A 21,184-nucleotide genomic window follows, 5' to 3' on the forward strand; every position below is an offset into this window, starting at 1 on the left:
CACCAAGAGGCATGCTGGAGATGTTGTAGCCTCTTTTGGAAAAATAAAATGAGTTCTACATCTCTTCAGTACACATGCTGAGGTTTTGGTTATTGACTTCTTTAAGATATCACAAGAGGGCAAATAAATACCTGCTTTCTGCTTCTTAGTTGTCTAATAACCTCTTTTCAGTACTGCTGTTACTATATGGAGTGCAGAGACTTTGCTCAGAGCGGCCTGATAAAATACCTTGGTACATATTTCCCTGGAGCAGTTTCACTGCTTTGCCAGCAATATCTGCTAAAGGCCAGTTTAGATCACTTAAAATATGCACCATTTTCTTTCTCTTTTAGACATGTAAATGTGAACGCTTTCTGGCTATGACAAGTGTCTGTGGAATGAAAATACTGTGACACCAGGGAAGCGGGGAGGGAAGGACACTGGAATAGAAAGGACTTGGTTGTGTGCTTCACCCTCAGACCTGCTCTGCAGGCCCTGCTTGGTTCTTACTTTCCATGGGTTTGACAGACAAGGCTGTGCCGGGGCGAATGAAGACACTAGACTGCTTCAGCACTTAGGGAAGCAGCAGTAAGAATGAATTACTAAAATGCCAGTGGTCAAAGAGGATGGTTGTGTTGTAGTTTTGTGTGTTTAACAAGAATACAGTAGGGGACTTCGCCAAAAAGGGCTCAGATGAGCTCCTTGTGGGCAGTATTGAGAAGAGCTCACTGGTGCAGATTACAAGTTTGATTTCATTGCTCGCAGAGATTTAAGGTGTGATCACAGATTTAGCTGACTGTCTCTTTGCATTTATCATCACCATTATTGTAAACTGTGCAATCAAGTTCTCCCCTTCAAATTCAGCTATTTACAGTACAGCCTCTATCTGAGAAATGTCTGTCTAGACTCTTGTTTTCATTAAAGGAGAGAAATAGCTGCTTCTGGAGTGCAATCCATCTCATTCTAGTGTACCTTGGGCTTAACAGACCAGATGACTTGGACTCAACAAGTTTCTGTTTCTCTCCACTTAAAAAGAATGTGGAGGAGCAGTTCACATAAGGCTATTTGTGTTGTAAAAGTCTAATGTTAAGGAGACCAGTCTGATCCTGAATGTCTATAATTACGTAGGTATAGTTCTGAAAGCATAAAGTTTTTGTAACAAAAAATTGGGCATTATTGTGAAGGCATAGACTGCTACAAGATGTAACCCTGAGAATCCCTTGAGAAAACTGCATTGTCTGTCACCTGCATGGTTAAAAAAAAGCGCACACTCACAAACACACATGCACACACAAACACACACATAAATATGTATTCATTTTTATTTACTAAAACTGGAATTAAAAAAAAAATCATAGCCAGAATGTGTGTTTCCTGTTCATAACTTAGAAGATACTCTTTTCATTACCTGTAAGAAATGTCATATTACTAATTGCTATAGAGAACGGACACCAATTTGCAAACAGTATATTTTTTTGAAATGTGTTAAGACAGTATCTGTTCAGGTGACAGGTTTTGAAAGCACTGGAGTGCAAAAATATATTTTTAACTAATGATTTAGATAAATATAAATTCTCCTGGAAAAACTGTGGTTCAGAGAGGCTTTTCTGTGTTACAGTCTGGAACCATGAGTCTGTTCACTGACTGAAATTATACAGCTGTATCATGCTTTGATGCATGTTCAATTTTTTCCCCTTTAGAAATCTATTTTATTGAAGTTAAATCATTGTAGAGATATGAAAAAGTGTAGTTTGCTCTGAATTTATCCTTGGAGGGCCAGCAGATCACTGCTTTCTCTCTGAAATTAGATAGAAGGATCCAGATGGCAGATTTCAAGCCCATTGGGTGTTTAAAATATCCCCCTCAGCTAGAAAGAGATATTATAGTTAAATCTGTCATGGCCTTTTTATTGTTCCGTGGTACACTTGACAACTGCAGCCGTGAAAGAGAGAAGCTACAAGTAGCCCAGTCAACCTGAAGTGGAGTAGGTCAGTGGTTGGTTTCTTTGGTTGCCCCAGGGAGTATGACAGATGTACAGACCTGGTTTATGGAATCATTAAATCCATCATGGTATAAGCTCACATGGAGGCAGTGAATATGCTATCATAGTTTCTTCCAGATACTATGGTAGGCATTAGAAAAGTAGTGTAAAAGAAATGTGAAGGGGAGAAAAAAGGACACCCTCCTCACCCCCAACAAAACAAGAATCCCACATCTCTGAGGAGTCCTCAGTAATAATAATAGTAGTAATTAAGTATATTTAGGCTGGTACCTCACACTGCATTTCTCAGCTGGCACTCATTCAGAACTGTCACATTAGGCTGAGTGCTGGTAATTCATATCCCAGAATCCTTTCATCTGAACAGAGCAACTTCTCCACTGTGTACTTTTGGCAAAGGAGATGCACTGCTTTTCAGATATCTTTAAAAACCAATACAGGCTTTTCTTTGCACCCTGACAAACTGCTGCTTATCATGAAGAAAAAGTAAACCTGTTTGTGCTCTTGTAGTAACTGTAAGTACTTGCAGTCAAATCAGTTTTCAGCACAGGGGTGTTTACTGCCTGATTCAGAGAAGAGGATATGTCTGGGTTATTTATTTCCGTGGCTATGTAGATGTTTATATAGACACTGATTTGGGGAACCTGATACAGTTTTGGCTTCTTTGCTTCTTCTTGCTTCTTTCTCCAGTTAAAAAAGACACCCTACCGTCAAATAAAACAGACACTTTGTTTATTCAATAAACCATAGGGAAAGATAGCCTATAATTTGCTGTGCATTAACAACACATTTTCTAAGAGAGCAAAACATTTATTCAGAAGGTCATATGGTCATAGTTCTGCATAAACTGTGATAGCTCTGGTGAATTGTAAGGGTTATTTTTAAGAGTGAATGTGCATGGCTGAAATGAAATGAAGTGCCATTAGTGTTGCCCCTTTTATGAGAAAGTTACTTGCAACAAGGTCAGCCTGAGTTAACAGTGCTTACACCTGAACTCTTCCTGTGATTTCAGATTCCAGAGGGGCGACTACCACATAGATGTCTGCATCAATGACTATCTGGATGTATTCTGCCCTCACTATGAAGACTCAGTGCCGGAAGATAAGACCGAACGCTATGTTCTGTACATGGTGAACTTTGATGGCTACAGCTCCTGCGATCACACCTCCAAAGGGTTCAAGAGGTGGGAGTGTAATCGGCCACATTCTCCGAATGGGCCGTTGAAGTTCTCAGAAAAGTTCCAGCTCTTCACACCCTTCTCACTAGGATTTGAGTTCAGACCAGGCCGGGAATATTTCTACATCTGTGAGTATATAGAGATTTGCCACTGTTGGAAGAAACTCAGCTAATTTTTCACCTATGCTCTGTGGAAATATAGAGGGCCAAAGACTATATAATGCAGATGTCTTACAGTGAATGCAGGCCTAACTATGTCCAGATACATTAGTTAGAATCTAACTAGTGAAAATGACATTAAATTGCAGCTTCATTTCTCATATGAAATAGTATGTCAGCCTGTTCACTGAACCATGGCTGATTTTTAAAGCAAAATACACTGTTACATTTATTCCAGCACTCTGAGGTAGAGGGAGGAGGAGGAGGAGGGGGTAAGAAGGGTAGGATGGAAGTAGTCCCCAAATATGCGGAAAAATAATCCTTTGTGTGTGAAATTCCTGGTTTTTCTTATGTGCTCAGAAGAAATACTCTTGTCTCTGATATTATTACTCAAGGAAAGTGAGGTCTGTGTAGTTTGTAGTTGGTATGACTGCTGATGTCAGTAGTCCATCAGTATTTAAAGCATCAAGCCAAATGGCTTCTTTTTTCTTCCTTTTTTTTCCCCCCTTTTTCTTGGACGAGCTGTTCCTGTCAATGTGGGCTATGTGGGGGTTTTATTAGTTTCATTAGAGCAAGCAGTGAGCAGGGGAGTGTGAATGGGGTCACACACCTTCATGCCAGTTTCTTGAAGTAATGGGGAGCACCCTCCCCGACCTCTGCGCTCTAATCCATGGAGTCCTGCATTGGGGCTGCTCTGGGCACCCACAGGAGATGCAGGATAACATCTGGGACTAAGGAAGTAAAAACACCAGGAGGTTAAAAACCAGTGGCTTAAGCAAACTGATTCCCTGATCCCACTGTGCAGTTGATACTGCTTCAGCTGTCGCACTTGTTTAATCTTCCAATAAAGGTCTTATTTCATCAGTTTGATTTGTACCTGAATCTTCCACTCCTAACAAGTTTTGACTGCTTCAGCATTTTTTTTTTTTTCTGTTTTTAGTGTTAGGCTAGAGAGTTGAAACCTTTAGACAGACTGTAGATCCCAATAAACACTGCCTTCATGTGTGTAGCTGGCCTTTCCACTGTGAAACAGTCATTCCACCTCATTTCACTAGAGAAAGTGAGTATGTATGATCCCTGTTTCTCAGCCTCATTTCTTCAGCACTGAGATTTTTCTTTTCCCTTTGTAAATCTACAGGGAAATACATTCCTAGTGGATAGCTTTCCATTCATTTATTTTTCTTACAGCAAATAAAAACCTCTAATGAGTGGTGGTTCAGTTTCAGAAGAACTGTGCCTTGTTCTTGGGCTGAAGCATAATAATAGCAATAACACTAAAAATAATTTTAGAAAGCAAACTCTAATGTTACTTAAAACTTTTTTAATATGGTCATAAGAAATCATGTAAAGATATCAGAGTTAAGTGGAAAATAGGATAAATAAATCTGTATTATGTAGGCCTAGTCCTACTCATGTCACTCACAAAAGCTTCCCTTTAACTTCAACAGGAGTTTTGTGCCATTCAAAACTCTGGTGTCAGGCTCCCTGGGAACACTGGATTTTTTGGTGTTTTTTTTGTTTTGTGTGTGATTTTTTTTTTATTTTTTTTTTTTTTAAAAAATTCAGTTCCTGAGCACCATCATTAAAACAAGCAGGAATATTTAAGCTAAGGAATACAGTATTTACCCTCAAATGGTTGCAATAAAATATAGTAGGGATGGCATCAGTAGCTGCAAGAATTAGAAAAAAAACCCAAACAACAAAACATTGTTCTTCTGTTTTGAAAAAGAAAGAGAAATACTTAAGAAAGGTGAAAACCAAACATGAAAGTGAAGGCAAAAAATATGACAAATTTCAGCTTGGTTTGTCTGTCTGTTAGCTTCGCTGTTAGACCATACAAAATCCATTGGAACTCTCAAGCAAGACATCACTATTCAAATATAACCAGGTTGCTTATGCCTGTTTTTTCTCATTTGTGGTTAAATTCAGTATTTCACTAAAAATCATTATGTATCTTCTATAACATTCATTTAACAGAGTCATTTAACTGTCAAGGGCTCCCTTCAAAATAATTGTTCTGAAGTGTTTAAATATGAAGAGCTTTATGATATTCAACTGCATTTAGGTGGGATTATTTTTTTAATAAAAGGTAAAATAGCAAAAAAATAGCAGCAAAGAGATGTTCATTTACTTGTAGCTTGTTGGCCTGGTATTTACTGAGATAAATTTTTAGTCATGTTTCGGAGACACAGAAGGTTTTTTACTCTTTTTCTGTAGTTTAAGTATTTTTTGCCTTAATCCTTTGCTCTGTTGAGGACAGGAACAAGGTTGGCATTGAGGCAGCTGCAGGGAAACACTGAACACTAGGTTAACAGTTATATGCAGACCTTCTCAGGAGAGAGTTGTCCGTCCTGTAATGATTTTCTCTTAGTTGGTGCTGAAGAAACCAGATGATGAAATGTTGTTCCTGTTTCCTCATCAAAATTGTAAACAGGCTGTAGTCCAGGCTATGGAGACCACCTTTGTTACTTTTCTGTATCCCCATGTTAAAGAAATTACTGATTCACCAGGGAAGCTTTCCTTTCCTTAGCAGATCTGAAACCTTAGCCCTCTCTGCAGGAAAGGGCAAAAGCTGACTGTGTAGCATCAGTCTGGTATATTCTGTTTAAGGGTTAGAAAATATGTCATGTAGGCTAGACCTCTGGAAAGACAGAAATATTAAGCGGTTGATAAGTATTTGGCTTGATTACTGTCTGGTGCTTTTTAAAAAATCTTTACAGCTTACCTTTCAAGGATGTGACTTGCCTCTCTTGCTTCCATTGTTTTCAGAAAATGCAATAATTTGAGGACAATCACTGTCTCTTTTTCTGAACTGTTTGTTTTGAAAATGTCACTTTTCTTTGTTATGCTATTGCCTTCATATATTGCTCAGGTAACTTGGATCTCCCTTCTTTGCATGTTCAATGTAGGAAAATGCAAGAAAAAAATCAATCTTTCTCATATCAAATTTACACTGAAGAAGTGAATTCAACATTGCAGACATGCAATCAACAAGTACTGGTTGAATTTACTTCTGAAGGAAGAAAAGGTTATTAAATATTTACAGAGAAATTAACTTCTATTAAGGAGTACACAGAGGGGGGCTGAGGAAAGTAAATAATAGATCATGACCTGAAGTCTCAATTTTTACTCAGTTCTTCACAGATGCTCACCTCAGGTTAGTGTATGTTAGCCTGAAAACAAACAAAATAGTATTAAGACTGAAACAGAAAGAAATAAAACATAGAGAAACCAGAAACTAAATACTTAGTGGTATGACAGTGATTCTAATGTTCTTCAGAAGGGAACATAACTTTGGGTATGCAGGTTAAGGTGGGGTACTGTGAAGGGGAGATAAACACAAAAGCAAGGAACTGGAAAAGATTATAAAATAAATGTTTTCTATTCTATAATTCAAAATGAAGGTACCATTTTCATTACTTTAACTTAATTATGAGTGTTTTGGTTTGTTTTGTTTTGTTTTTAATGTGCTAAGTATTGAATAAAATACCAGCAACAACTTGGCAAAAATGCATCAGAGCTGTTGAAATTAAAAAATGGAGACATAACCAGAACCCAACTGGTACAGATTACTGCAGAATCCTGACCACAGTTTCCGAAACAATCTCCTGTGTCTATTTAAACTAGACCACATTTCTCTTTTCTTGAAAGCATTGTTTCATTGGTGTAGTGTCAGAAGTTGTACTAATATTAAAGTGTAGCATATGCTTTTCTCTGAGGGATCAGTCCAGTTATTCCGTCAAAGTATTTTATATTTGGCATGACTTACCTTAAGAAATCTATGCTGGTTTTATCATTTTATCTTCCAAGATTTTATATGTATTGTTTATTTAGTCATTCAATCACTGGATATTGCCATTTATATATACTTATACCCTTTTCCTAGAAAGACCAGGTAGGTTTGCTCTTCTTCACAGTCCTCTGGCTGCTCTCCATTTCTCTGCAAGATCTTGAAGGCTTTTGCTAGCAGTTGGCAGGCTTTACATGTGTAATGTATCTAAACATAATTTAGGTTGTTCTTCCTCCATTCTTATTGAGGAAAGAGCTCCTTTTATCTTTTAAAAATCCTGTTGTCTTACCTGTGGTTTATTTGTGTAACCTTTTTTGTTACTGTTTCTTACTAGTTTTTTGTCATGCATGTGACTTTATGATTTTATTTCAAAATGCTTATGCTGTTTGTTTGTATCACCTTCAATGATGTGTTATTATCACTGTATCTTTGTTGTCACCATTTATATGCGTGAAGCTTCTGATTGCCGGTTCAGGAAGTTTTTGGTGTAACCATATTGCTCCTGACTGCACCAGGATAGTATGCTTTTACAATTTGAATGTACTTACGGTTATTAACAGTATTTCTTAATTGTTCTTAAATTTGTCATTAAATTAAGAAACTGCATCTGTAAAGTTGTACTTACAGTTGTATATACACTTCTTAGTAACATCCAGCTTTCCTGTACTCATTTTCCTGACAGAATATATTCCCAGGGAACCTGATGTTACCTATTCCCTTGATTTTCATGTTTACTTTCATTCCCCATCATCCTTGTTTCTCTGCACTAATTGCTTCTATTCCTGAAATTTGTAACTCTTCTCTCCTGAAGGCTTTTATTCAAATAACATTCCACCCTGATGGTCTCAGATGCTACTTTTATAGGGCAACTTGCGATTTTCGTAATTTTGAATATAAAATCGTCTCTCTTCTGTTAGCTTGTTACACCTCTGTGACTGGAAGTTGTCCTCACCATGTTCCAAAAACTGTGGAACTGTTTGAATCCTGCTGTCATTTTTCTTTTAACAGCTGCCAGGTAGTTGGACCATCTTTCTGCACACCTCTGGAAGCTTCTCTGATTCAAAAGATCTTAAGGAAAAAACAGTAGGAAAAGTGTTTATAATACCTGCACTTCTTTTTGTCTTACTTTTGCCTGTTAATTAGGTAGTTAGCTTATCTTATTAATAAGGTGTCTAGCTGAACTCTTGTTGAAGTACTAACAGTCTCTGATGACAATTAAACTGAACTTAGCTTCTCTCTCCCTTCTGCCATGTTTTACAAGTGTGTGTTTAGGTGTTGAGTGTTTGTTCATGGTATTAATTTTCTTTAGTCTGTCCTACAATCCTCTAGCAGTTTCTATATCCTGTGAAATTCCATGTTACATGACCAGGTTAATTTTTGGAAGGGTTACTGGCTTTTTGTCTCAAACTGTAACTATATTTTAAAATCATGATCATCAGGTTGCCTCATTCCTGTTCCCTCCTTTACACCTGAGATGCTTGCGGGAGGACCTGTACTGAAATTTCTAGGTGGCATAGTCACTGAATTTGTAGCGATGGGAGAGGACATGAAACCACCACTGCTTGGTGATGGTGGTGGTTGTGGCAAGGATTTTCAGTTATTAACAAAGAATTATTGACAGTTTCAAAGTCTAACTCACAGGGAGAAACTGTACATATCCCTATACAATTCAGCAGTTAGCATAGGAAGGGTACTGTCCACTTTCTACAGAAATCATCACACACCTAACAAAAGCTTTCCATGACTAAGAACCTGGTATAGATTCCCATAGTCCCAGCTTGGCTATTATTCTTTTAGAATTTATTTCTGTATAGCAAGAATTAAGAAAGGGAAGTTTTTAGAGGCAAAGTTGAATAGTCTATGATATTATGTGGGTGAAAATTACTGAGAAATCTTTATGCTATAGTTTATTAACAGTTACTTGGTATTTTTCCTGTGCTTAAACAGCTCCATAGAGCTCATTGCTATTTCTCAAGCATCAGCTTAATATTAGTGGATTTTTTTGCATGAACAGGCACAACTCACAGTAAGATGATAATTTGATCTAAGGATCTCCACATGTTTGCCAGAGGTTTATTTTAATGTAATGGGAACACAAAACAGAAAGACTGTGAACATCAGAAAACATAAATGTGAGTCCCCCGAAAAAAAAATGCTTTTCTGTCTTTTCTCATCCTTTTTTTATCCCAACTGGGGTAGAACAGTAATACTTAATTTTTTATTAATCCAACACTTAGAATATATGGTTTCTCTTTCATACTGGTAAAGACAAATCTCTTAACCAGAAGACTGACCTTGGTGTAAGTGGCAAATTACATCGTCTTGGAAATTTAAAGAAAGCAGGGTGGACATTTTATCTATGCATTTACCAATTTAAGTGTGAAAATACTGTCAGCCTGATTTTAAAGTTGCTGTTACGTAAAGGAGAATAGCTTCTTGATGTTCACTAGTGCACCTAATACTGATTCAACTTCAGAGAGTCATTACAGTTGTCCTGTCCTTTACAGGAAGGAACTAGTTTCCATTTTAATGGCAATACTCCATATTTCTGGGAGTTCTGTTCTTCTGTTTGTAGTTACTAAAGACTGGACATCTTTGCAATCACTCATTGTGTACCTTGTCTATCTGCTTGTTCAGGCAGTTGGTTGTTTTGTACACTTCTAATGCTACTTCTCTCACAAAGTCCTTGGCTAAGTCTCTATTTGGGTTATTGACCAATACCCATGGTGCCTTTTTCTGTAGGACGAAATAATACGATCCATACATGAAAATAGATTATTCTGCTTTTTCCACTGAGCACAGTCCGCAACTGTATGAGAAGATCTTTCAGCAAAACCCTTATTTGGGTGGGTATTTTTCCTCATATCAGTAATTTATATGCTGTAAATGTCCTGGTTTGTATATTTCCCCCCCCTTGAACCTGTCAATACTAGGACTCAAAGGCAAATATTTGTCTTGGAGCAAAGTTTGAACTAACTTTAGAGAGTTGTACTCTACAGAAATGAGTAGAGAGATTGATGGTATGTCTTTGTCATGCCATACTCAGCTTATATTTGGGGCAGTGGAGTCACTGTATTTACTCCGTAGGCTAAACTTTTATTAAAAATTGCTTCTGTTTGTGGAAATGGTTGAATTAAGTAGCAGATATTTTGCTTTGGAAGTGAAGACTGGATTTGTCTTTCAGCAAGTGAAAAAAGGCTGTTGGTCTTCAACAGGTGTTAGTTAATGTAGATACTGCTGGTGCTTGTATTTTCTCATTGCTTTTTGAAGACACTAGGTCAGAAGCTCCCGTTTGGAATTCACCCTCTGGACATCCTGGTTCGGTTCACACCAAAGGATAAAAAGTGAAGTTTATCTAAAGAATTAAAGGATGCCAAGAGAATTACAAACATTTTTAGTGTGTTAATTGCACTTTTGGGAAAGAATTGTTTATTGCCAGGTGTCCTGGTTCAGCTAGGATAGGGTTAAGTTTCCCCAGTAGGGGTAAGGGATCTCCAGCCAGGTTATTCATACCATGCTGATGTCAGGTCCGGCACAGCAGCGCAGGAAGCTTTCCTTTGTTGCTTTTGATGCAGGAAGCACGTGTGGCGGGCTGGCTGTGTTCGCTGCGGTATATCTCTGTATATCTTTTGTCTTGTTTCCTGTTATTACTGTTTATTGTTGTTATTATTGCTATTGTTGTTGTTCAGATTGTTTATTACAATGTTGTATTAAATTTCTTCTTATTTCAACCACGGGGTTTGTGCCCTACTCAGTCCGAGGGTGGGGGAGGGACAACAGCAACGTGGTTTCTGGTCCCAGCAGGGCCTAAACCACCACACCAGGTGTCCCATTAACCTTTCAGTCAAGATCTGATCAGCATAAACACTGATACTACTTTCACAGCAGTGGGCTCAGACATGCCACTCTACTATGAATCCTGCTTTGATAGCTGGTTTACCAGAATCACTCAAGATGTTCTGAATTAAATCAAAGCAATTGAAAGGGTTTGATGAATGTGCACTTAAAAAAAAAAATTTTTGTGTGATAACATTAGACAGACAAGGAGTTGACCTTTAAAAGGGAATTTGTGCTTAGCCTAGTGTGTAGATTAGAGGACTCGTTTCTATTAGAAAGTGTCAGAAGAATTAAGTGCTGGTCCTGCTAAAAAGAAAGCAAAAACAATCACCAGTGTCTAATAGATTTTGACGTTGGTAGTGTTCTTAGAATCCTCAAAGGGGGTGTTAAATGCTGTTGAATAATTTGAGAAATCCATATAAGAAAATGAAGAGAATCCATGGAAGTGCTGGTGTCTATTGTTTGACTTTTTCAAAGGGAATGAATGTCTTTCACATAACAAGTTGAAAGAAGATGATTTGGATTCATGCTTCAAAAAATTCAACTGCCATTAAGATCCCAATAGCAGCAGAAATAAAAAAGAGAGGAGAATATGTTATATATATGCAGCTTTGAAAGCTGTCTCACGAACATATCGTATAAGGTCTTCATCCTTGTAAGAACACCAGTGATTTGTGTTGCTTTCTACTGAAGTACTGATTTTGGATGTTAGAAGAATGAGGGAGTGCCCACATAGAGAAAGGATAAAGTATAGGGTTTTCTTTCCTCTGTCTTTTTGTCTTTCTAGTCTTACATGCTCAGTGAAGGCCAGTTCATTTTGTAGGAAATTAAGTCATGTATTGAATGTTGTTATGTGATCATCAAATTGCAGATGTTAAAAAGATAGATAGATTTGACCTTGGATAAAAAACCTCCAGAGAGCATTAGGAACTTGACAAGGCCATAGGTGACACACCTATGTTAGGGGAAATGGTGACTAAATGATCCATAGTGGTGGCTATGGATTACTATAATTTTTAATACTTGTGATTCTTGTAAAAATCCAATTGCAACTTTCTTAAAAGTAAGTATTTAAATTCCAGTGTTCTGCTGAAAATACAATTGAATGATTTACACACAGCCCTTTACATCCTGATGCACCATTCATCATTCCTTGCTTTAAATAAGTTTTGATGTTTAACAGCTACAACTTAACATCTCAGAGGGTGGCTGCACTTCACTGGTGAGTGAGGGTGTTTGCAGTGGTACTTCACTGAGATGTTGTGAGATTAATAAAGTGAAACATGTAGACTCCTTGGATGAAAGAACTCATAGAAATAGAGAGTATTATTAATAATTATCTGAGGACTTATAACTCTGTCAGAGTGTTCTAATTTGATTTCTGAGCAAACTGAAACCTGTTTAATGAGCTGTTGCATTAGAAGTATGTGTTTTGTAACATGGAGCAGATGCCAGCAGAAATGGAAATAACATAGCAGTGACATCTGGAAAAAGAGTGTTGTACTTCATTGCCTCTATGACATCAGCATGTTAGTCTCCTTGTTCCTCGGACTATCTCACTGAGGCAGCACTTTCTGTGCTGATACTCTCTGTGTGTCATAACACAAACTGAGAATATAGGCATGCCTGCAACCAATAGACAGAAACCAAATTCCCTCAATGAAAAAATGCTTCCACATGCTGAGCAATTGGCTGGTGATCTTGTTTCATAAGTTAATATTCACCATTCGACTCCATATTTTCATAAATGCTTGGATTTACAATAAGTAAATTTGTTTCTAAGCTGCCTAAGCCTCTGGTATTAGAGGAACTTGATAACTTTTTATTCTCCAATAATGCATACTATTCAGAGCAGGTGGCCAAGACTCCAGGCTCAAAATGGCATATGCAGTTAATACTCTATCTCCAAGGTTCTTGGCAAGTCAATATAAATCACAATTAATAAGATTTTTCACATAGTATTCAGAAATACATAGAAGTGCTTTATTCTGAAAAAATTACAAAAAAACCTTTTCAGACTTCCAAATGTTCCTGCTTTCCCTCAGGAAAGCAGTAGGTCATCCTCAGATCTACATTACTGGCCAAATGAGATTTTTACTGTGTCTAAAATCTCCCTGATGTCCCTTTTACATCATGGATATTTAATATTTAAAGTAGTATAGCCAGCTAGCTAGCTACAGCACTGCTTTGGGGAATTAAGAATGTCTTGAAGGTATATCAGAATCTCACTCATGCCGTACCTCAAAAGTAACCAGGCTCCTCATGATGGATATAGGGAATAACGTTCCTGTTGCTCATCTTCTGGGGGTGAAATGATCTTAATTATTTGAAGGATAATCAGAACGGTAGTATATTAATGATCTTAAAGAGGTCTGACAATTCAGTCATAGTGGCATTCAAAATGTATCCAGGGAAAAATACACCGGAATGACTTAATGTACATTATGTGTTAAGAGTTGTAGGTGAGGATATGGTGAAGATATGAGCTTGGATTTATTCTTACGTGTATTTCTGACACATCTGCTTTTAGAAATATTGGGTCATCTTCCTGTATTTTGATACCTGTATTATTAAACACTGCATGTGGACTACTTCTCTCTAATATTTGAGGTTTTTGCAGAAGATGTTCAGCTGTGAGTCATGGCAGAATGCACTATGCTACAGCATAGAGGCCTGTATTAGGACTGATGTCAGGATCCCTAGCAGCAGCTGCAGCAGAGCTTGCTGTCTGTACACAAGATATCTTGAGCAGAAATCAAGTAGCCTTAGTCTGAAAAAGATGTGGCTTTCCTCAGCACCCTGGGGACTGTAAAAGAATTCAACCTCTCCTCTTGAAGAGGGCTTAGTATTAACATCTCTCTGCTTCTGGCTGGTGATGCACAGAAAAGTCATGAACTTGCTTCATGGAGGTGGGATCTGACCTCCTTAGGTCCTTTCTGTAAACGGCATCAAGAAGTAGAAGGGAGAAATGGCACAGTTAAACCTCCACAGGCATATTAGCAAGATAGAAAATGTGTTTCTTTCTCAGAGAGGTGCGGAAGCAAAGTATATGTCTGTTTAGAAGTAAAGATATGTTCCAGTGAGGATTATGACAACGTTGTGTAGTTTGGACATGAGAAACTGATACGGGTAGATTGTTGTTTAGCAATCACTTTTCTCAAACGTTCTTATATTTCACAAGACTATTTTATTAGCAGTTGAATATGTTGGCAAATTATAATGCTACTGGAGTTTCAAATTAATCGTGTGTAAGAATACATTTAAACTACATTTATAGCAAGACAAAGATATTAGTTGTTGAACTAGTTGTGTGAAGCTTTGAAATACGGGTATTACTTATTTTTCACCATTGATAGTGCTGTATCTCTTACCTGGTCTCACTGGAGTAATCTGTGCAATCACAAGACTGCCTTTGAGGAATGAAGCATCTCCTTGGCAGCTGTTTGGCACTGTGCTGCAAAGCACCCACATTCCAGGCCACACACTTTGCTGCCGTACTGAGTTTAAACTTAAATTGGGACGAGTTTAGCTGTCTCCCATTGCAGCACTAAAAAATGCTGCCGACTAGGTAGCAAGAATTGGAGCTACCTCACAGCCTCACAATTTGTTGTAACCGGCTCCCATGACTGTATAAAATGTGCCTCTTCCAACAGGAGGGTGTTAAGTAGTCTTCACTGCTGGCTCTTTGACCCCAGGGGCCTGAGCAAAGCGCTCAGCCAGCATGGTTAGAACCTATTGGCAGAGATAGTGTTCCTCATCTGTAGTGCTGTACCTCTGGTAGCTTTGCCTAGAAACATACACCAGTGCAACAGCATTTTTTGTTCACAGTCCCACTTGGTATACTCAGTGGCAACTCAAGCAAAACTGTGTAAATTAGTCACTGTCATGTTTAGACATTAAAAGTTGAATTAGTGATTTATATTAATCACAAACGTTTCTCCAGGTTTTATTAACAAGCAGATTGGCTGCCAAAATGTTTTCTGGAAGACATTTTTTTCTCCCAGCTGCCACAGAGAACAAAACAGTTATTATGGGCATTTAGATAAAGATTAACGGTTTCAGCAATTCATTTGAGGAAAACTGTATTTTACTATACATTCCTCTTCAGCATGGACTGTCACTGCCAGCATGATTTGTTGCCTCCTTGATAAAATTATACAGTGGAGACACAAGATCGTGTAATTCATTTTAAGAGCAGAAACAGGTTAATCAACAAAGCAGAATGAGGTTAAAAATCAAGCCAGACCCACATTTCTTAATTTTTTGGCAAGTCCAGATTTCCAGTAGAAGTGAGATGGCTATCTGACTGCTGGTTTAGCACATTTGGGTTCATTTTATCTCCATGCTTTCTTCTTTCCTTGCCTGCATCAGTGCCTTTTTTTTCCTCAAGATGACTTTATGTGCCCTATTTAGATCTCCAAAGAAAAGTACTTCAGGTGACCACTTCATGGTCTGTGCATCTGCAAGTAGTTCTGTGGAATACTGTAGGAGTGGTCCACAAACTTGGTACAAGGCATGAAGAGATTACTAGAATGGTAAGAAAGAGGTCAAAATTAATATTGCAATGTTTAACAAGAATGTAGGGCAGACTGCCAACATGACCATCACAATTTCATGTGTTTTGGATAGACAAATTCAAGTTCCTAGCATACTACTTTTTGAGCTTATCATGTTACGAGGAATTAAAGAATAGACATGCTGTATTTTGTTCTGTTATGGCTAGGTCCCTTTTTTTCTTCCGCTTTTGCATTTTAGGATGGTATAAAATTAAGGAAATCAAAACACGAGTGAAAATTCAGGTATTTGTTACAAAGGAGACAAACAAGGGTTGAAGGAGAAAAAACCTCATTACAGAGAGATTAGAAAATTAATTGATTCGTGGCTCTGACAGTTCCCATTGGATGTCTAAGGATCCTGTGAAAAAACAGTATAGTCTCAGATATAACACTTATTCCTATTATTACTTTCTCTTGCATAGAGACTGATCTGAAGCATCATTAGGTTCCAATTATTTTCAGTGAAATATTTCACAAGAACAGGGCATGATAAAATCAGTAGAGGTAGTGTTATTCCCCAGAGAGACTTACTATGGCTAATAAACTGTAATGGGGAAGGCTTCTGTTCAGCATCAAACTTAAGAGATTTCCACAGGGGTGATTCTGTTTCATGGAGGTTTTGGAACTCCTGTAACATGGAATTAATGTGCCCCCTTTTCCCCAAAATTATACGAGGCAGCTGATTAATTCAGTGGAGTCTGAGAACTTCATAATATATATTACTTAATATAAGCATGTATGAAACTTGCAGTGAATCTAGTGAAGAATCTATTACTTCTATTTTCATAAGGCCGAGTCTTGACTTAGAGGTACTGCTCTGTCAAAACTGACAAAATATTTCTAATAATGTTTTCTTCTCCACTGACTGACCTTTTTCCTGTATTTACTGTGTATTTATTTAGCAGTTATGTGTGTATGGATTGTGTGCTCTTATATGGGCGTGTATATGCACACACATATAAAAATAAAAATATGAAAAAGTCACGTATTGGTTAAATCTTTGATCATAATTTTATGTTAAAGGCTTTAGCTATTGTAATTATAAAAATGCTACATTTGTCAAACTGAAAATATAATTTTAACTCCACAGAAAGATAAGATGTTTGTAATAAAATGCCAGTGGAGTGCCTCTTGGACATTGTATTCTACTAGATTGTTTCCTCTCTGGGTGAGCTGATCAGTTGTTCTTTCTTGTCCTCCATGTGGCGTAACCATGCTGTTGTCAATACACGTTGCTTACACTTTCCAAAATTAAAATGAGGTTAAGGATAAATTCAGCCTGAATTTAGATAGGGGACTACTTGCAATACTTCTCAGGGTAGAGGTGTGAATGTTGTCTAACTTTACTTTCCTGCTGTGCTTAGTTCCCCTTCCCTTCTTCCTGGTAACTAATGTGGTAATGGTTGTGCGTTATAGGAGAAATGTTCCCACTGAAATCTCTCCTATTGAAGAAAATGGCAGAAGGAGCTATTTGCTACAGATACACTCCAGCTTCCACAAAGAAGTATGTCCACTTTTCAGAAAGTTTGCCACCAAAGTCTTTGGGATGCAAAATATAAAATATTCATTTTCACTGGAGTTCTCCAGACTATGTGTCATGTCATGCTATTGCTGCTTTTAATTGAGGGAGAAACTGCCTTTTCCAGTAGCTTTGCAATTACCCAGCACCTGATTCTGTGTAATGGTCAGTGTTTGCTGAGAGGGGTGATTTGAGGGCACTGTGCACTCCTCAAATTCTTGAACGGCTCTCTGCTCAGCCACACCAGCTGCTGCTTCTCAGCAGAAACAATAACATTGCTTCTAACCAAATTATGGGATAATTTGGAAATACAATAATCTGTTCTAGATTTTACACAGGTCTAAAAGATATACGTTGAGAGTTAGCTTGGGAAAAGCCCTTCTAAAGGACCATCTAGGGAGATTATTTCTTAATACCCTAACCTAACTGAGAAGAGATATTTCTGCCTAGGACCTTTTTATTTTAGTGAACTAGAGACTAGTATGAGTGAAAAATAGTCTTAAACCAAAAATGAATCTCTTGGGGAACCTGGTGCCCACATCTAAGTTGTAGGCAGAAAAAGAAGAGAGAAGTTTTGGAACTGTATTGACTGTGAGGATGAGGGACATTATGCTTTAGAAATACACATTAAAATTACACTTCTGGTACTTGTGTGAGTAAAGCTGGATTTTCACGAGGATGTGTGTCATTCAGCAGAGTGTACATGGTACTCTTTGCTAATACGTACATGTAAATCTGCACTCCACCCTTATGAGGTGACATTATAAGCACATCTATATTCTACAAAGTCAGCAGTGAAAGCAACAGAAGTAAAACAGCCACAGAAAGTCCCATGAAATTGCCCTAGCTCTTCAGCAGCTGTATTTTAGGCTGAAGAAAGAAGACCCTGAAATAATAGTTTTCTGTGAGGGGAGGGAAGAAGAAGACTAAAAGTAGCGGTAAGTTTGTTTTTGTGACATTTCATGAAGAAACAGCTCTTTTTTTTTTTTTAATTTATTGACATAAATTTTCCACTGATGGATTTGCTTCAGACTTGAAAATAGAGATTGTGTATGTTCACTGAATACTAAAAATATTTTGTTTGATTCACTTTAACTGGACTTATGAAAAAAAATTTTAAAACTGTGCACACATACTTCTTGATCATCATGATCTTTTTTGACTTGACCATCAGTGTAAATGAAATTGAATTTTGTGCATCTACATTTAAGTGAAATCTTTAGGCTCTAGGGGACTGATCTGAAATATACCTGAACACACAGATTTAAAAAAAAAAACCAAACCCAACATCAACCCACCTAAACCCAGGGTAGATACAATATCTGTAATTCATTCCATGTAAATTGTATATATGCACCTTCAGTCCTGTTTTTCTTTGATCCCACTCCAAAAGTATGTAAAACAAAAGATTGCATATTACAGACCATATGTCAGAAGTGCTTAGTATTCCCAATTAGTCATAATTTTAGAACTATTTAGCTGTCACTTAGGTATGCAAATAGTTGGCCAGATTTCTAAAATGCTTTGCAGATGAAGCACTGAGTTCTTCTGAAACTGGGATCTCTATTGCAGTTTGTAAACATCTTGAATGCTTGTCAGTAGGTTCTTTTGAATGGTATGATTGTGTTTTACCAGGGTTTTTTGTTTGTTTGTTTATTTTTTAAAAAGTACAAATAAAATATTCTAATCAACTTGAACCCAATTTCTGCTCTCCCATAATCAAGGGCTAAGGTAGTCTAGTATTGTTAGCTGTTCCTTCCTTTTAACACTAAGTGCAACTCTTAGCTTAGAAATAGATAAAAGAGTCACTGTAGTGTTGATGTGGATGGAAACTGTCTTGAAAGTACAAGGTTTCTTTATATTTAACTAGTCATTTAAACAGCTATCTCTCAAGACTGAGGGTATGTTTCTAGGCAAGTAATGACTTAATCAGACAGAAACATCTAGATGGAGAGACCAGTAACAGGGAGCTGCAGGATTGAGCTGTCTTGGCCTTTTGCTCAGGTGCCACCAGAGTCCTGCCATGCTCCTCGGAGGTGGTAGGAGCAGGTCTTAAACTTTCTCATGGTATGAAAGTGTGTCACTATTCAACAATGGGATTTCCTGTAGGGCTTTTGTTGCAAGTTGTGTAGCAGAGCCCTGATATTTGAGCTTCAGGGTATTTTATGAGCCTGTAGCTGGGTATTTGATCAATAGTCATCTCTCAGGTGGAAAAGAAAAATAATTACCCCCCCTACCTTTCTCATGACCCACTAATGACCATCCATGATCTGTGGATACAGATACATGAACCTCCTTCTCCCCCAAGTAAGTGCACACAATTTCTATAATTGGAACTGATGGAAACTTATGTTTACAAATGTCATCACCTTTCATTGGAGATGGCTCCCACATGTGACTGCTGAGGCTTGGGCTGGAAATCTGACCTAATGAAGGAGTTTTTCAGTCCTTGGTGCATCTGTGGCACTTGCTCTTCCTGCTGTGCTGCATAGTATACCAGCCGTTTTTTGGCAAGTTCATATTTCACATTGCGGGGAATTGAAATGATTGAACAGACAGGAGAAGAGTCTTATTTGCAGCAGCCTGTGTATCCCTAGACTCTGATTTGGCATAAAACATCTGCTTCATGATCTGTTTCAAGGCCATTTCCCTTCCACCAACAAAGGTTATGTCTTCAGGCAAGCTGTGCCCTTGCTGGCAGGGGGAGATTTGCCTGAAGACTTGATTTAGTCATAATCAAAGCATCCTGCCACAGAAATCCTTTTTTCAATTACTTCTGAAAAAGCAGCCAGACGGTAAATGTATTAACATATTAAACAGTAAAGAAGGCCTCTGTCTTCTGTTGTACGGGCTTTTGTGAGAAGTTGATATAAACCATATTTGTGTGTATGTCTTCATGTGTGGCTAGGAATAAACATTCATTATTGTTCTGACACTAAGAGAAGTCACAGGTATGCTACATGTACCTGCTTATCTCTGCCGCAAATGAGCAGAGTCAGTTAAGTAAATCTATTGGCTTCAGCTACAGTTTATGCATCTTTTCAATTTGCAAAGTTAATTGGTGTAATATTGATATAGTTGCTATTAAAGTCTTAGGAAGTAGTCCCTACAAGATGCAATATTTAGAGATAAATTTATGCATTTAATTTTTTTTGTATTCCTGGTGGGGTTTTTGTCTCCTACCAAAAAATTAAATTTTTGAAAGACTGATACAGATTTCTTTGCAGAAATGTCATATTGAACCACACTTACATATGTACAAATAAAATCCATGTTCCTTCTTGCAATAACATAGATTCAACATTTATTAGAGTGAGTAGAATATTACTATCTATGTACTTCACATTGATGCACAGTCTTTGCAACATATGGCTATTTTTCCTCAGAAGAAAACCTTTCTGTAGCTTAAAAAAAAAGTAATTGAATATTTGCATATCTCCAAGGAGCCATGCAGGTTAAACTTGGCACTTATCTTCTACAGTTCTTAGACCACTTTTAGTTTAAGAGTAAGAACTATTGCTTTTATGAAGTGAGTTTTTCTATAATGTCAAAACCTCACAGCAGTGCATAGAAAGTCAGTGCTATAAAGGAGCTAAGTAGAGTCTTTAATAGAGAGAGCTAGGTTGTAAGTGTTTTTGTTCCTATGGAGCAGATAGATTTGGTTCCATCTGTTCCATATTCATAACAAAGGAGCTCACTTGCAGGAGGACTGACTTCCCGGGAGTAGCATGGTAATGATCTTTTCACCACAGATTGAAAGGATCTGAAAATGGTCACTTCAGCTCAGCAGAAAGCATCTGCACTCATAGTGCTTCAGACCTGCTATTTTTCTGCAGCTCTGTTTTGAGATGTTTTTTCTGAATAAAACAAAATAAAAACATAAACCTTGATCTCCTCCCTTCTGCCCTGCTTCCCCACCCCATCATGTCAGTCCTTCTTCAGAGGAGTTAAGGATGTTTTCTCAAACAAAAATGGAATGACATGTTGCAAATACAAGGTCAATTTTTCTTTATTTGATCTTGGTATTAAAGGCAGAAGTGAAAAATGATGGGTTCTGTCTCCTGAACTTTTCTCATGATCTTTACTTTCTCAGCCAGAAGATTCTGTGAATGAGAAGTCCAAAGTCCACAAAATGTGTGTGAAAGTTCCTCGCTGGGTTTTGTGATTAG

At 37.6% G+C, this 21,184-nt stretch overlaps 1 protein-coding gene across 2 annotated transcripts in view; it reads left to right on the forward strand.

The window, feature by feature from the left end:
* Positions 1–21,184, forward strand: part of EFNA5 (ephrin A5) — a 217,029-nt gene that overhangs the window by 171,558 nt on the left and 24,287 nt on the right. For both annotated transcript variants that reach the window (XM_074932160.1, XM_074932162.1), the window contains exon 2: positions 2,991–3,283. In XM_074932160.1, coding sequence (XP_074788261.1) covers positions 2,991–3,283 — 293 coding nt within the window. The remainder of the gene's footprint in view (positions 1–2,990; positions 3,284–21,184) is intronic.

This window comes from Athene noctua, chromosome Z (assembly GCF_965140245.1).
Source record: "Athene noctua chromosome Z, bAthNoc1.hap1.1, whole genome shotgun sequence".
Classification (NCBI taxonomy): domain Eukaryota; kingdom Metazoa; phylum Chordata; class Aves; order Strigiformes; family Strigidae; genus Athene; species Athene noctua.